This window comes from Watersipora subatra, chromosome 4, assembly GCF_963576615.1.
Source record: "Watersipora subatra chromosome 4, tzWatSuba1.1, whole genome shotgun sequence".
NCBI classification, from domain to species: domain Eukaryota; kingdom Metazoa; phylum Bryozoa; class Gymnolaemata; order Cheilostomatida; family Watersiporidae; genus Watersipora; species Watersipora subatra.
Genome location: NC_088711.1, coordinates 32,263,286 through 32,281,754, shown reverse-complemented (window position 1 = coordinate 32,281,754; position 18,469 = coordinate 32,263,286). Strand labels below are relative to the sequence as shown.

General features: G+C 34.3%; 1 protein-coding gene across 3 annotated transcripts in view; it reads left to right on the top strand.

The window, feature by feature from the left end:
• Positions 1–18,469, top strand: part of LOC137393304 (cytosolic arginine sensor for mTORC1 subunit 2-like) — a 41,955-nt gene that overhangs the window by 5,942 nt on the left and 17,544 nt on the right. For all 3 annotated transcript variants that reach the window (XM_068079793.1, XM_068079792.1, XM_068079791.1), the window contains exons 2-4: positions 5,990–6,156; positions 11,644–11,708; positions 16,072–16,259. In XM_068079793.1, the coding sequence (XP_067935894.1) occupies positions 6,011–6,156; positions 11,644–11,708; positions 16,072–16,259 (399 nt within the window). In that variant the 5' untranslated portion in view covers positions 5,990–6,010. The remainder of the gene's footprint in view (positions 1–5,989; positions 6,157–11,643; positions 11,709–16,071; positions 16,260–18,469) is intronic.

The following is an 18,469-nucleotide window of genomic DNA, read 5'->3' as shown; positions in this document are numbered from 1 at the left end:
ATACAACCTGTCTATCGCTTGTATTCACATTGGCTATTGCGATAGAAGTCTAGTCTTGCGCATATATTTTATCTTGTATTTGCTCATGTTGGCTAGAATAAAATTTTAAATCTAGCTATAGATACATGATTATCAATGTCTCAAACGCCTCAAATTAGGGAAATTTAAAAAATAGTCATATTAGCTTCCTGTAAATGCTATGTAAACATCTTAGTACCGACTACCAATTCCACCAGTCTACGGTAATTCTGTCAAGCAAACTATGTAGAATAAAAAGGTCTTTGTATCGACACAGTTCCGTCGCTACCACACCGGAAATTAGTTAACAAGTAAAATATGTAAGCTGCTTCTTTGAAAAGGATATGTGGCGAAACCAACTGCGTCCCTAAAAATCATGTACATTGTATAGTCAACGTTGTCGAGTCATTATTGGTATCAATTTGTAGAAAAAAATTCACTGGTTACATTTAATCAGTTGATTCAAGTACTAAACGAATGGTCGAGCTATGCAAAAGCACCTGTCGATACAGCTCTGATTACACTTCATAAATCAATCTACCAGACAAGATTTCAGCACAGGTATTAACGGGGCTATGATGTATTCAATGTTCTGCAAATCATGCGTTGCATCATCTTCAACAATATTGTTTTATTATACATTTTTTACAAGCAAAAAAATTTTCATCTCAGCATAAAGCTTTTATTAAAAATATCCATCCAAGCCTTGGCCACTCACAGTTTCAGCTCATACGATAGGACAAATTCATCTACTGCAGCAAACTCAAACAAAACATCGGGGTTGATGCAGCACATATTCAAGTCTTTTTTTCCCATTCATGGCAGTTTCCACCCTGACAAAGCCGCTTCGCTGGTGGGATCACATAAACATCCTGTAATAAATAAAACAAATGCAATAAATATATGTCATTCTAACGTGTATCTACTGAAAGCTTTTAAATTGGGAGTTAGATAGATTGCGAGTGTAGTTTTAAAAATAAATAAATGTTTAACAAAAGCATAAGTACGCCAAGCCAACGATTCGAAGCTTTGGTTCTGGAAGTTAAAAGTTCCTCACTTTTTACAAGTGAGAGGTGAGAATCTAAAGTCTATTCATAAATCTAATTTACGAGCTAAAACTGCCAAAGAAAATTTGAAGCAAATATAGCTAGGTGAAACGATAAAAATTTGTAAAACGATGATTGGTGATAGCAAAAAGCTCATTCAAACGCTTATATCTCTGGACAGGGTTAGTCTACAAAGACAAAAATGACATCAAATTGTATCCGATGTTTTAGCCTTTTATTGGTCTTGATTTCATGTAATCGATATTTTTGACGCAAGCACATCTTTAAACAAGGAACTACAATTATTCTGAGGCAGTTATTAATTATTTCTATGGTGTTGCTTTCAAAGTTTTAATGAAAATAAAACGAGAAGCTTTAGAATAGGACACGGAGAGAATTTGTTGTTATTGATGTAAACGATTCATTATTAATACGATTTTGTGGACACTTTTCTTCTGATCAATTGATATTATGGGCTCTTAAAGATAAAATAATGTGATCAGAAGTGGTGGTCAAATGGAGGTGGCGTTAAATTATAGAGTGGCGCTCTATTTTTCAACCCTTCTCTCAGGGCGGTAGTCAATTGTAGGTGGCATTTGATTAGAGGTTTTACGGTAACTCGAATCACTACAAAGTGATTTGGTTATATATTTGAGTAGTTGAATCAGTACTGATTGAACTCTTTCACTGCTGCTCCACAATCATTATTCTGACCAAATTCGAACAGGTTTTTGAAAAATCGATATCTCGCTAGTATTCAAGCAATATCTCGGGAATCAATACAGATATGTTTTTACTGTGAAATGCATCTTATTCAGAACAAAATTCTCTACAAGATAGGTAAAAAATTGTTTAGTAAATCCCACTCTCGCAAAACCTTTGACGTTTTTTGCCTTGAACAAACGCGGTGAGTTTCTTATTGCCATGTCGATAATGATCTGGTTTTCCTGTTTTGGAAAATAATCAGAAATGGAATTGTTGAACCAAAAAATTTTAAACTGGTTGCATGTGATTGGCAACAAGGTTGTTTCGATGGATACAAAATTTGGTTGATCTAGCTAATGTGTAGGCTTCGTAATGAAAAGAAAAGTGAAACTCCATCGATAAGCCGATACATTGGTTTACGGTCTGTACTTCTATTACCGTGAAAGTCGATACATCGGCTTACTGTAACGAAAGAGTTAAACACAGGTATGAAATTTCATGACCACTTTTGTGAAATTGACAGTTTTTTTTAAATCAAACTGTTTCATAACATTCCGTAATTAAATCTAATATGGAGACCCATTAAGGATGTGATAGTCAATGCAATAAGATGTATACTTTTTATACGTACAGATCAAATAAACTAAACCGCTTTTTTTGTATTTTGGATTGCATCTCTCATTCTTTATTACTTGTAAAATCATGGCAATTGTTTTTATGTTTTCAAAAGGGTGCTTACACATTTATCAAATGCTTTCTATATTTGGTGCTCCAAAGTTGAATTTGTAAGTTTTTTATGTACTATGTGAAGTTTTACACTAATTTTTGAACTTTTAAAAATAGTACCAAATATTTTAGTATCACTTTATTTTTTAGACTACATTGAAACATTCATCAAACAAAATATTCGTGGAATTTGATGTGGCTAACAAAGTGTATACTTTACTTTGAGAACTAAAATGACTTTCTACTCCATTTATCTTCTAGTACTAGGCTTCAAACAATGTTTTTAAATAATTGAAAGCTGTAACATCTTATATTAGCACGGATTGTTGAGCAATACTCTCAGTTTTTTTAACATTCCTTGTTGTTTTGCATCAGAACAATTTGAAAAAAATTCTGAAGATAGTACCAGTTTTGTAATCAGGCACTTCTAGAATGATTTTGCCAGCGTTGCTAAAATTGTTGAATCAATTTGCTAGGATTGCTGGCCACGCAGTAGACAAAAATATTATATGATCTCCAAACAGAAATTTTCAAAGAAACATTGTTATATGAAGCAAATACTGTTAGTGTTACATCATACAAGTAGTGTATGTGTGTATAACCCTGGCAGGTAAATGGTACACAACCTTTTGCAAACATAATTCAAAACAAATGTTCACAAGTAACTTCCAAGATAAAAAAAACAATCCGGTGATAGAAGTTAAACTGTTTGAACTTATGTTTTGTTAATATTGTAATTTACTTTGAATGTTTATAGGTCAGTGAATAGGAAAGTACTAAGTTCACTATCATTTTTACCTTTTTTGAGCAACTTTGCGGTGAGCTACTCCAAGGTGAGAGAAAAAAGGAGTTGAAGAGCCTAAAGTAATGAACTTAGTTTGGCTATATATTTCAGCATTTCATTAGTGAATGACTGCAGTGTTATCTCTGTTTCAGTTTTGTAAGAACATCTTGAAGATCTGATAGATATTATTTGGTCACTCATTTTCTAGATGATCGTTAGCTAGCTCATTGTGATTATGTTTGTCACTCTTTTCTGCAAAATTTCCATTGCTAATACCGCATATTTGCATTACACTATCAAATGCAAGTCTGCGCATTAAATTCTTGATTTTCTGCTGCATATTCATCTGCTGGATGGATTGTTCATTTTTATTTGAGGAGTTATTGTAATCGCTTGCTAGTTGCTGTCTCACTAAATACTTTTGAAGTGTTAATTGCTAGAAGAGACCGAGACATGTTTAGTTTCATATCGCTTTTCCTTTTGAATCTTAATATGTGACACAAGAATTTTGGCAATTCAAAATCAACAATGATCACATTTTGAAGCAATACAGCTGAATAGGGTTAATGAGTTTTAATGATTTTGATGGTCGACTTTCCTTGGTTTGAAGTATTATACAGTAGACATTTCTATAGCGTGAATACTCCGTTCCAGGAAAGTTTACGTTATCGGGAAATTATGTTATAAAAACAGTAAAATACATGTAAAATGCCTAATCCATTCCACGATCTTTTCAAACTTCACCACTCTTCCCATGCAAAAAGAAAAACTTGACAACTCTTATAATTTGTAGGCTGTACCTTACTGCAGTGTTTTTGGTTGGCATCAACAACTTTTCTCTTTTTTATGGTCAATCTCAGTGGTTTTATAGACCGTGATTGTGATAAATTTACAATATGCAGATCGGACTGCACATCTTCGACATTCATTTACAACGATTTGCTTTTTGTCTAAATGGCAAAGTCTATTCTGCAAATTTAAAGGTTGACTTGCAACAAAATTCACATTAGTTATTTGATATGAAAAGATTCACCATGTCTTACTCTGTTGTGTTGTAGGTGCAAAATATGTGAAAAGGTGATTACAAGCTCTTAAAAGCTCAAAAACGAACAGAAAATCGCAGCCACACGAGACCGTCGTAGTTTGAATTCTCTTTCCAAAACGGCTCAAATGTGACGCAGTTGTGAGAGATGGTTTCTGTTTACACTTTCATGCAACCTTATTCGTCGAAATATTTTCACAAATATACTTCACGCATTCAATAAAACCATGTCTATTGTTCTTACGCGTCTGTTTTATCGTCATCGTAATGCTGTCACTTTTAGCAGTGATATCCTATAACTTACCGTAAAAATTCGTTTAATTTTTTAGCCTTATCTTGAAGGAGTACATATCATTGTCTGATAATCATGACGAGCCTGTTGGTCACTTGTGGTAATCGAAGAGTGCTGCAGAAATTATTTGCGAAGTATTGGGTCACATGATAGATTACGACTTGCCGATTTGGCCAAACCGAAACAAAACTGTAAAGTAGCGAGCATCTATATTTGATACGGGTCTTCGGTAAAACCCAAAGTGTTTGTCATAAACTGGTGCTACCATAAGTTTGATATTGAGCTTTGTATTGGCCTTTCAATTCACGTGAGAACATCACGTGACAAGACAATAGCCAAATTTCCTGGCTACGTCATCGAAATAGAGAGATTCCAATCTAAGGCCGGTTTTTCGCTTTTGAGCTTTTAAGAGCTTGTAATCACAATTCCACATATTTAGCACCTACAACACAATAGAGCAAGACATGGTGAATCTTTTGATACCAAATAACTGTAATGTGAATTTTGTTGCAAGTCAGCCTTAAACTAATAACAAATATTTCATATGTCTGTAATAAAGCAGAACAACAAAATATTTTCGCTGTATAAAGCGGCTTTACCTGTTCATCATCTATATGTATGCAGGAGTCAAGGTTATCATAGAAGATAACTTTCCACGATACTCAAATTGTGACATTCAGATTGGTAAAACCAACGCCGTAATACCTGCACCATTCGATCGCCTTTGTATTTATGAACAATCGCGCAGCATCCTATTCTCTGTTTTGTCGACGCGTTCGACAATCTATTACGGCGAACTAGAATTTCACGAAAGTTGTTTATATAATAGATGTAATGCTGTACACATGTCATTTTTTCTTCAGCAAGTGCAACGTCATAGACCAACATTCAATTTGAATTTGAAAACTCACCCTACTTGACATTTGACGTTACATGGAATTTTTTACGTAGTACTAAGCAAAAACTTCACACAAATTTTTTACGTTATCTGAAATTTACGTTCTAGGAGGTATACGATATAGGAGGTATACGATATAGGAGGTATACGATATAGGAGGTATACGATATAGGAGGTATACAATATAGGAGGTATACGATATAGGAGGTATATGGGTCTATCCATAAATAAATGGTTTTTTTGGCAAAATTTCAAAACAGTAATTTCATTAAAATAATGCTTCACATATGAAGTATACATACCAAACCCTAAAATAGAAAAGAATTGTGAGGGTAGTGCTCCTCTATCATGTTTTAATAATTTGCTAAAGTTAGTGTATACGCACAAAATACTTTATAGTCACAATGGTAAGATAGAGATATAAGAATTTTTACCCAAGTCATTGCCAACACTGCAATGATGTTTTTTTATGTTTAAGCTCTAAGAGCCATGAGCTAATATGGATGAAAGAATGGAAATCAACATCTTAGACTATAAGCTGAAGCTGACAAGCATTAAGAAAGGGCAGAATGTAATATCCAAATATACTCATGCACTTCTAGATATTCTCTTCCTAAGAAATGCAAGACTTCAGACTCAATACAGGTGAGTATCTCCTATCTGATTATTAAAATGTCGGTGAACACTAAACTAGATATAACCGATGTTTTTGCTTCGATAGTGTAATTCTTTCTGTGAAATTTAGTTTTTTATGCAAATGAACCAGCTGACCGTTAGACCTTCCATATAGAAGAATGGAATTGCCATATAATACGTAACAGCATAACTCAAAAATACTGTGATCAGTTCTTGCAGGATGTAATCAGTAATTTATTTGTCTGCTGCTCTAGCCTTTAACGCTAGATTCGGATTTGCTTCCCTCAGCCTGCCGCTAGTGTAATGATGAATTTGTAACGCTGTAGATGCATGATTGCTGTGGTTTACACATCTCGAAGGAGTTTAGAAAGCTAATATATAGTGCTTTTGTATTTCTTTATCAGTTGAAAACTGTACTTGAAGCCTATTACAGTCATATCTCAACATACGTTATTGGACTGAGCTCGTATGTCAATTTACTCGCATTTCAAGGCACTATTTCCTATATAAGATAATCCAGTGCAAATTAACCCGTTAGCATACCATGAAAAAGAGTACCCGAACAGGATATTAAGGTGGAAAAACATGTTGTTAGTTATTGTAATTCAGTCCATGCACTAAAAATGTAACAAGCACCTATTTAGTTGCTATGATCTGCCATAGAATGCAACTTCACTATGTACACTACTTGATGGAGTTTTTACCTTTGAGACAGACGTTGAAGATAACGGCCGTTTGAGAGAAAGCTGAGAGTAAGGCGTTCGATACACACTTTTGTGACGCAACGTAATGGAGATTTTGAATTTAATTTCAATGAATTTAACTTACTAAACACACACTTGAAGCTGATGCTTAATCTTTTACTAGACTTACTTTAATTTTGGCACCTTATTTTTAGTGTCTGTTTCCGGTTTCTGTACCGCGTTTTCCTTCATTATTCTTTATAAGTTTTAGCCAACCTGTTGAAAAAATTTTCAAATTGATTCAAGGAGAAAGACCAAGCGATGCTGTTCTTGAAAGTGACCTCTCTCAAACTTGGCCATATTGTGATTAGTAACCATCGACAACCTGCTGGTATGCTCGTATCTTAAAAGTTGACTTGCAACAAATTTCACATTACAGTTATTTGGTATCAAAAGATTAACCATGTTTTACTCTGCTGTGTTGTAGGTGCAAAATATGCGGAAATGTGATTACAAGCTCTTAAAAGCTCAAAAATGAAAAGCCGCCGTAGATTGGAATCAGTTTATTTATTTGTCATTACATTTGGTTATTGTTTTGTCACATGATGTTCATACCACACATGTTCACAACGCATATGTTCGTGTGTTGTGAAACCTGGCAATACATGAAGTTCATATGTTGAGGTTTGACTGTAGTTTATAACTTTATAGAACCATACATCTAGCTTATACATCTGTTTACTTTATGATATTTTAAAGACTGTCTGACCAGTTTGCTCTATCAGAATGCATGAATATAAATCAGAATGTATGAATATAAATCAGAATGTATGAATATAAATCGGAATGTATGAATATAAATCAGAATGCAGGAATATAAATCGGAATGTATGAATATAAATCGGAATGCAGGAATATAAATCGGAATGTATGAATATAAATCAGAATGTATGAATATAAATCGGAATGTATGAATATAAATCTGAATGTATGAATATAAATCAGAATGTATGAATATAAATCGGAATGTATGAATATAAATCTGAATGTATGAATATAAATCGGAATGTATGAATATAAATCGGAATGTATGAATATAAATCAGAATGTATGAATATAAATCAGAATGTATGAATATAAATCAGAATGTAGGAATATAAATCAGAATGTAGGAATATGAATCGGAATGTAGGAATATAAATCGGAATGTAAGAATATAAATCAGAATGTATGAATATAAATCAGAATGTAGGAATATAAATCAGAATGTATGAATATAAATCAGAATGTATGAATATAAATCGGAATGTATGAATATAAATCTGAATGTATGAATATAAATCAGAATGTAGGAATATAAATCGGAATGTATGAATATAAATCTGAATGTATGAATATAAATCAGAATGTATGAATATAAATCAGAATGTATGAATATAAATCTGAATGTATGAATATAAATCGGAATGTAGGAATATAAATCAGAATGTATGAATATAAATCGGAATGTAGGAATATAAATCGGAATGTATGAATATAAATCGGAATGTATGAATATAAATCGGAATGTATGAATATAAATCAGAATGTGTGAATATAAATCTGAATGTATGAATATAAATCAAAATGTATGAATATAAATCGGAATGTATGAATATAAATCTGAATGTATGAATATAAATCGGAATGTATGAATATAAATCGGAATGTATGAATATAAATCGGAATGTATGAATATAAATCTGAATGTATGAATATAAATCGGAATGTATGAATATAAATCTGAATGTATGAATATAAATCGGAATGTATGAATATAAATCGGAATGTATGAATATAAATCAGAATGTATGAATATAAATCAGAATGTATGAATATAAATCAGAATGTATGAATATAAATCAGAATGTAGGAATATAAATCAGAATGTAGGAATATAAATCAGAATGTATGAATACAAATCAGAATGTAGGAATATAAATCAGAATGTATGAATATAAATCAGAATGTATGAATATAAATCGGAATGTATGAATATAAATCTGAATGTATGAATATAAATCAGAATGTAGGAATATAAATCGGAATGTATGAATATAAATCTGAATGTATGAATATAAATCAGAATGTATGAATATAAATCTGAATGTATGAATATAAATCAGAATGTAGGAATATAAATCTGAATGTATGAATATAAATCGGAATGTAGGAATATAAATCAGAATGTATGAATATAAATCGGAATGTAGGAATATAAATCAGAATGTATGAATATAAATCGGAATGTATGAATATAAATCAGAATGTATGAATATAAATCAGAATGTATGAATATAAATCAAAATGTATGAATATAAATCGGAATGTATGAATATAAATCAGAATGTATGAATATAAATCTGAATGTATGAATATAAATCGGAATGTATGAATATAAATCTGAATGTATGAATATAAATCAGAATGTAGGAATATAAATCGGAATGTATGAATATAAATCTGAATGTATGAATATAAATCAGAATGTATGAATATAAGTCTGAATGTATGAATATAAATCAGAATGTATGAATATAAATCAGAATATAGGAATATAAATCGGAATGTATGAATATAAATCGGAATGTATGAATATAAATCGGAATGTAGGAATATAAATCAGAATGTAGGAATATAAATCAGAATGTATGAATATAAATCGGAATGTATGAATATAAACCGGAATGTATGAATATAAATCAGAATGTATGAATATAAATCAGAATGTATGAATATAAATCAGAATGTATGAATATAAATCAGAATGTATGAATATAAATCGGAATGTAGGAATATAAATCAGAATGTATGAATATAAATCAATAAATGTCATGCATTCAAGGCTAAGTTGTTTGTTATAACAGTGATTTATATGTATGTACTTAGTAACTATGACTTGAATCTCTAAGTGCATGGTTTGACATCAAGCGAGTTTAAAAAATGTTGTGTGTCTGAAGTAGAAGTTAATAACACAAAACAATTGCATTGAATATCATTTCAAGTACAAAATGTGCACATTAAAGACTATCCTGAATGACTCAATTTTTACACTGAAAGCTCATTAGGTTCTATAGGTAGGTACTAAACCCTTGTTAATGCTGTGATAATCTGTTAGAATTCTTCTAAATTCTAAGATATACATGTATTTTTTTTGTTCATTACAATAACATGTTTTGTGTGCAACATGAATTATATTGTAAAGCATTCATTATAACTAGAATTCAATATTTGAATTCAACCCAGTACATAGTTTTGTCAGTAAAATTGAGAAGTTATCTCCTTGTTATCATTTAGAATCCAACATATTATTCATTCTAAACATGCATGTATTTTAGACAATTCTAGATATGTCTTACTGTATATATTTATGTATTTTATCTAAGTTTTAGCTTTGATTCATTTTTACTTCTGTATTAGATACCATCATTTCTGTGACATTATCTAAACTGGTTTGCAGCTACAATAATACTAACCTAAACTCCACTTTATCTATCTGCTCCAAGACATCGCAATGATGACATTACAACGCAGTATTTTAGCGCATACCTTATCTACATGGCATGAAGCCAATTTTTCTGAAAAACAAGATACTGTATGCAATTCTTTCGTGAGTGATGGACAATTTGTTGAGTAGTGAGTAGTGGTGGTATATACTTGATTTGTCACAACAAGCTGTGTTGCCAGCATTAGTTTTCTCAAGTTGGTTGTTTGTCAATTTCCATAGAGGTGGTTCCTGTTATCTAGGGCTTACAGCTTATCGGTATGTTATATATAGTCGTAATTTATGAAAGCCGTGGTACGAGTCACGTTGCAGCTTGTCAAGATGATCTCTGTTGGTATTTTTCATGTATTCTTCAAAATATGTGGCACATCAATCCTATCTATTCAAATGCCAAAATGATGGTTCGAGATAGGTAGATAGAATAATATGAAGAGTAATATCAATGAAGGGAGGTTGGCATAATAATAATTGATGCTTAGATGAGATCTGGTAAGTAGCTAGCATACCGAGTACTGTTTTTCCCGATTGCGTGAGACAGAATAAAGAATCCACTTCATTTTTATTCTAAAATAAAGTTGTAACAGGTCATTCACCCTTATAAATGTCTGACTCAAGCGTTTGGTAAGCATCCCTTGCTATACCCTTGGCAAACTTCAGATACTTTCAAGGCACTAAGAGATTCATCTACAGCTGGAGGTCTGCTTGTCATCAGTCATACATGACCGAGAATATTTCAGACAATGGTTCACTCTAGTAAAATATTGTGGTAAATTCGTGGTGACAGCTCCTTTAACCTTTTGCCGAAGTCAGGTTAAAAAGGGTCAAAGTTTAATAATTGGCTATGGTCAGTCAGGTTTATCTCAAGCTGGAAAGTTCAAATCCATGCTCTAGTCACTAGATCACTCGCCTCCCATGTAAGTGTTCTGAAGTCACGCTCCGCCTTCTCATTGCAAAATGTTTCCTGAACAACGTAATCACTCATCGACAAATAAAAGTGGAATGTTCAAGATGCGTTACATGGACGATTATGAAAAGTGTTTGAAATTCATGACAGGTTCGAGTAGACATTTGTTTAAAAGTACATGTACAGCAACTATTATTCCTGGTTCTTGTAGAGTTGTGGTTGTTTTGTCTACAGTCATCTTTGTCATCACAGCTCTGCATATCAAACATGCATTCTGTGTTTGTGATGGATTTCTTTATTCCTAATATTTGTTTGCAATTAGCCATTTTTGCAGTCTGCCTGTGATTTGCTATTTATTCTTGCAGCTTTGTAAATGTGACAGAAACAGACCAAGATTATTCTGTGGTCTGTGAGGAGTCGTGTCTCCCACGTAAGTGTTCTCTCTTCCTGCTCACTTTCTGCCCTCTAGTTATTAGCAAAGGTAGTTGGTTTAGGAAAAGCACTGGTGCATGCTAGTTTAAATTGCAGCAGAGTATCCAGTATTTCATAATGAATATCAATTTTATATAATTAATATTATCAGTCAAAAAGCAAGGAATAGTGGATGGCAGATTAATCTTTCATAATTAAATGTAGATGAAATCACCTTTGCGTATTGAGTTGAAATTTGATGTTCAACATTTACTGCAGGCTATCGAATGACAGCACACTGTTAGTCCTCCCAGGACTAACACGTTATTTGAGGGATGTAATTATAGTCTCTGTTTAAACAACTGTAGCACTAGCATTACTCTTTACTTCATTAAGTTGGTACAGCTCCATGTATAGTTACATGTCTGTATGCTGTACTATTTGTATTTTATGGAAATGTATACATAAGTATTGGCTGTCATATTGCTGTTGTTCCTATAAAGTTATAAACTTTAGGAGTAACTCAGCCATATTGTGCACCACCAACTTGACGTAGCAGTAGTGGGATGTTTCATCTGTAAGAAAGTTTTATCAACGATCTCATGCCAGTTTTGTTCGTAGTCATTATTTAGATTGATGGTATTTTTGATGGTTGAAATAAATGGAAAAAATAACAGTGTTATATTATTATAATAGAAAATAAACTAAGGCTGATTCAATAGTCCATGCCTAGAATTTGCTATAAGAATATTTTTTTAATTCAAGCAGCTTGCTGAATGTCTGTTAGTGGCTCAATTAATGTCTGTTAGTGGCTGCATTGCGTTGGTCCTGTATGATGACCTTGTCTAGGTCCTGTCAGGTGATCTTGTTTTGGTCCTGTCAGGTGATCTTGTTTTGGTCCTGTCAAATGATCTTGTCTTGGTCCTGTCAGATGATATTGTTTTGGTCCTGTAAAGTAACTTTGTCTTAGACCTGCAAGGTGGCTCTGTCTTGATTTTGTAAAATGACCCTGTCTCGGTTCTATCAGGTAACCCTTCTCTCGGTCCTTTAAAATGACCGTCTTGGTCCTTTACGATGACCCTGATTCGGTACTCTAAGGTGACCCTGATTCGGTACTCTAAGGTGACCCTGATTCGGTACTCTAAGGTGAACCTGTCTCGGTAGTCCAAGGTGACCCTGTCTCGGTACTCTAAGGTGACCCTGTCTCGGTGCTCTAAGGTGACCCTGTCTCGGTACTCTAAGGTGACCCTGTCTCGGTACTCTAAGGTGACCCTGTCTTGGTACTCTAAGGTGATCCTGTCTCGGTACTCTAAGGTGACCCTGTCTCGGTACTCTAAGGTGACCATAGCTAGGTGTTGGTGTGTTGCTTTTTGCTACTTTAGCAGTCATGTAAAATTCCATGTCTCGTCTTAGTCAATTAAAGCAGCCTATTTAAGCTGTCTGGGTTTTGAAAAAACATTTGTTAACTTGCTAGTGTTTTGAGCGAACTAAAGAGGAACTTGAAGTGATTTTTATCCGAAAGTGTTGGGAATTTTCTATCATGTGCGATTTTTTTATGTTTCAAACGATCAGACCACCATGTTGTTTCAAGATTAAAGATGTGGTTGCGTCAAATTTGAGTTGATCTTAAAAGAAAGCATTTTTTTCCTCTATCAGTTGATATGTTGTTTGTTGTGTTAGGCGATCTCATTGCCAAGATATTTGAAGATTAAAATCGAAAACATCTGTTCGCTGTAAAAACGCTCAGTCCAAACAAACATGCCCAGACTTGCCCAAAATGATGTCACGCCGTGATTTATCTGTCAATATATCTCGTATTCACATCGGCTATTTGCGATAAAAGTCTAGTCCTAGGCGGCTCTATTGGCATATATTTTATTTTGTATTTGCTCATGTTGGTTAGAATAAAATTTTAAACCCCGCTACAGATACATTATTATGAATGTTTCAAAGGCCTCAAATAACGAAAATTGAAAATTTGTTTTACTCACTTTCTCCAAATGCTGTGTAAACATTTGAGTACCGACTACAATTCTACCGGTCTACGGTAATTCTGTCAAGCAAACTATGTAGAACAAGGTCTTTGTATCAGCACAGTTCGGCCGCTACCCTCACTAACGATATACAACCTCCCATAAGCCCCGCCCACATTATGTCCGTCGCATTTCCTTGGGGCGGGGCTGTATATCATTGCCAACATTGAAAACTAGTTTCTTACTACCTTTGAAAAGAATATACATAGGGATAAAGTTTTAAGGATGAGAAGTCTGCTGCAAACTGGATTTGAACTCACATTCTCCAGTTCTGCAGACATCCATATACCGTATCCAATTCACTACAATATTCTGCAAATCATGTTTTGCATTATCTTCAACAATATTATTTTATTATATAATTTTTACAAGCAAAAATATTTTCATCTCGGCATAAAGCTTTTATTGAAAATATTCATCAAGTCGTGGCCACTCACATAGTTTTAGCTGATACAATAAGACAAATTCATCTCCTGCAACAAACTCAAACAAAACATCATGGTTTATGCAGCACACATTCAAGTCTCTCTTTCCCCTTTATGGCAGTTTCCACACTGACAAAGCTGCTTCAGCTGGTGGGACGACATAAAAATCCTGTAATCAGTAAAATAAATGCAATAAATATATGTCATTCATAGATATATCATGCTAAAGCGTATCTACTGAAAGCTTTCAAATTGGGAGTTTGATAGATTGCTATTTGATTTGATAGTGTAATTTTAAAAACGAATAAATGTTTAACAAAGGCACAATACGCCAAGCCAATGATTCGAAGCTTTGGTTCTGGAAGTTGAAGATTTGCATTGACCAATCAATTTTCTTCAAAGTCAAATCATAAATCTAATTTACTAGATAAAACTGCCACAGAAAATTTGAAGCAAATGTAGCTAGGTGAACCGATAAAAAATATAAAACGATTATTAGTAATAGCAAAAAGTTATAATTTTATTAATTAGTACATGTATTAATGAGTACTAAAATATTAACTTTAGTATATTCATTAATCTAAGCCATTGTATAGCCAGATGCTAAAGATTAAAAAGAAGCCGTCAAGAACTCACTGTACATACGTATCTCGCACGCGCAGGAAATCGCATTTTAGCCTCAAACAGGGAAATATAGTCTGAATGTAAACTCAACAGGAAACTTTATAGGAGACTCAAAGTAAAAGATAAATTTACCTCCATTCTCCGATCTTCCTCCGTAGAACTTTAACTACCTGATGCCAAAAAAACTCGGAGTCACCTTCGCAGTAATTTTACAACAATTTTACAATTACATGTACATGTATATTGTTCGCCAATAAAACGAGTCGATCGAGTAATTCATTAAAGTAACGATGTTAATTAATTTATTAAATATTGATGTCCATGCGATTTAATAATAGAGTAAAACCCCTAAATTTGATATCACAGACAACACGTTTTACGAGTGATAACATTTATTACGGCCTATCTAAAAATTTCGCGCTGATGATTAGTTAAGGAAGCGACTTCATATTTATCGCTCGTGGTTTCTTTTCAGATGTATTGATTGTGGCGTCACCAAAGAAGCACCCGCTGGAACGTGAGCTTTTTAAAAGAGGGCCTCATTAAAACGCATATATCTCTGGACAGTGTTGGTCTACAAAGACACAAATGGTTTCAAATTGTAGCTGATGTTTTAGCCTTTTATGGGTCTTAATTTCATTAAATCGAATTTTTTGACGCAACCACATCTTTAAATCAAGAAAACTTGATCAATAAAATTGTGTGCTAAATGATGTTGCTAGTCGCTATAATCGCTATAGTTGATATTAGCTATTGCATTCAAGTTACAGCCTTATGAGTCTGTATTTTTGATCTGAGCATTTTATCTGTGATCAAGCTTTGCCGATTTTAATCTTGAAGCAAACTATCAGTCAGATCACCTCAAACACCAAAAACAATCGAAAATAATAAAAAATTTGCTAATATTTTCTGATAAAACCTAAAATGTTGTTAAAGTTCATCTTTGATCAGAGTTGGTTGTGTCGACAAGTCGTTTTGGTTTGATCAAGCCAGTGACGGCTGACTGTGTCTTGAGCAATTAAATGTAAGCTTGTGCTTTTTGAATAAATCATCGATAAAAGCTGCTTCATTTTGGAACAGGGTAATGAAAGAAGCTTAGTTTTCAAAAATTCTAAATGTAATGTCAATGGAAACTGCTTGTTGTTTTAATGAGTTGATGAAAGCTTTATCTCCATAACTCGGTATGTTTAGTGTGCCACGTGAGGTAGGGTACTATTAAGATCATGTAAACCTACTACAAGAACCATTTGTGGTTTCCCATTTCATCATAGAAGATGCCTAACCTTATCCTTTTTTGCAGTGCTGAAGGGCTGTGGAGAGGAACTCATAGTAGTTGATGGTATTTGGGTGCCTCTTGTCGTCTCTGTTGGTCTTGAAGGCATATCCACAGCCGGCATCAGCAAAATTGCTCACTCAGTCATCATACCACTCGCTGACTTCCAGATTTCTGTGTACTGCCTCTCTACCTACAAAACGGACTACGTGTTGGTAAGGCTGCAAGCCAGGCCCATGAGGTACTAGACATATTCATGAAGCACTAGACGTGTTCATGCGGTAGTAGACATGACCAAAAGGTACTAGGTATGTTCATGAGGCACTAGACATGTCCAAGAGGTACTAGGTATGTTCATGAGGCACTAGACATGTCCAAGAGGTACTAGACATGTCCAAGAGGTACTAGACATGTCCAAGAGGTACTAGACATGTTCATGAGGTAGTAGACATGTTTATGAGGCACTAGACATGTTTATGAGGTACTAGACATGTTCATGAGGTACTAGGTATGTTCATGAGGCACTAGACATGTCCAAGAGGTACTAGACATGTCCAAGAGGTACTAGACATGTCCAAGAGGTACTAGACATGTTCATGAGGTAGTAGACATGTTTATGAGGCACTAGACATGTTTATGAGGTACTAGACATGTTCATGAGGTACTAGACATGTTCATGAGGTAGTAGACATGTTTATGAGGCACTAGACATGTTTATGAGGCACTAGACATGTTTATGAGGTACTAGACATGTTCATGAGGTACTAGACATGCTCATGAAGTACTAGACATGTTTATGAGGTAGTAGACATGTTCATGAGGTAGTAGACATGTTTATGAGGCACTAGACATGTTTATGAGGCACTAGACATGTTTATGAGGCACTAAACATGTTTATGAGGTACTAGACATGTTTATGAGGTACTAGACATGTTTATGAGGTACTAGACATGTTTATGAGGTACTAAACATGTTCATGAGGTAGTAGACATGTTCATGAGGTACTAGACATGTTCATGAGGTACTAGACATGTTCATGAGGTACTAGACATGTTCATGAGGCACTAGACATGTTTATGAGGCACTAGACATGTTTATGAGGCACTAGACATGTTTATGAGGTACTAGACATGTTTATGAGGTACTAGACATGTTCATGAGGTACTAGACATGTTCATGAGGTACTAGAGATGCTCATGAGGTACTAGAGATGCTCATGAGGTACTAGAGATGCTCATGAGGTACTAGACATGTTCATGAGGCACTAAACATGTTCATGAGGCACTAGACATGTTCATGAGGTACTAGACATGCTCATGAGGTACTAGACATGTTCATGAGGTACTAGACATGTTCATGAGGTACTAGACATGTTCATGAGGTACTAGACATGCTCATGAGGTACTAGACATGTTCATGAGGTACTAGACATGTTCATGAGGTACTAGACATGTTCATGAGGCACTAGACATGTTCATGAGGCACTAGACATGTTTATGAGGCACTAGACATGTTTATGAGGCACTAGACATGTTTATGAGGCACTAGACATGTTTATGAGGCACTAAACATGTTTATGAGGCACTAGACATGTTTATGAGGCACTAGACATGTTCAAGAGGTACTAGACATGTTCATGAGGCACTAGACATGTTCATGAGGTACTAGACATGTTCATGAGGTACTAGAGATGCTCATGAGGTACTAGAGATGCTCATGAGGTACTAGAGATGCTCATGAGGTACTAGACATGTTCAAGAGGCACTAGACATGTTCATGAGGCACTAGACATGTTCATGAGGTACTAGACATGCTCATGAGGTACTAGACATGCTCATGAGGTACTAGACATGTTCATGAGGTACTAGACATGTTCATGAGGTACTAGACATGTTCATGAGGTACTAGACATGTTCATGAGGTACTAGACATGTTCATGAGGTACTAGACATGTTCATGAGGTACTAGACATGCTCATGAGGTACTAGACATGTTCATGAGGTACTAGACATGTTCATGAGGTACTAGACATGTTCATGAGGTAGTAGACATGTTCATGAGGTAGTAGACATGTTCATGAGGTACTAGACATGTTCATGAGGTACTAGACATGCTCATGAGGTACTAGACATGCTCATGAGGTACTAGACATGTTCATGAGGTACTAGACATGTTCATGAGGCACTAGACATGTTCATGAGGCACTAGACATGTTTATGAGGCACTAGACATGTTTATGAGGCACTAGACATGTTTATGAGGCACTAGACATGTTTATGAGGCACTAGACATGTTTATGAGGCACTAAACATGTTTATGAGGCACTAGACATGTTTATGAGGCACTAGACATGTTCATGAGGTACTAGACATGTTCATGAGGTATAATGCGTGCTAATATTTGGTTTGGTGCATTATCAGATATC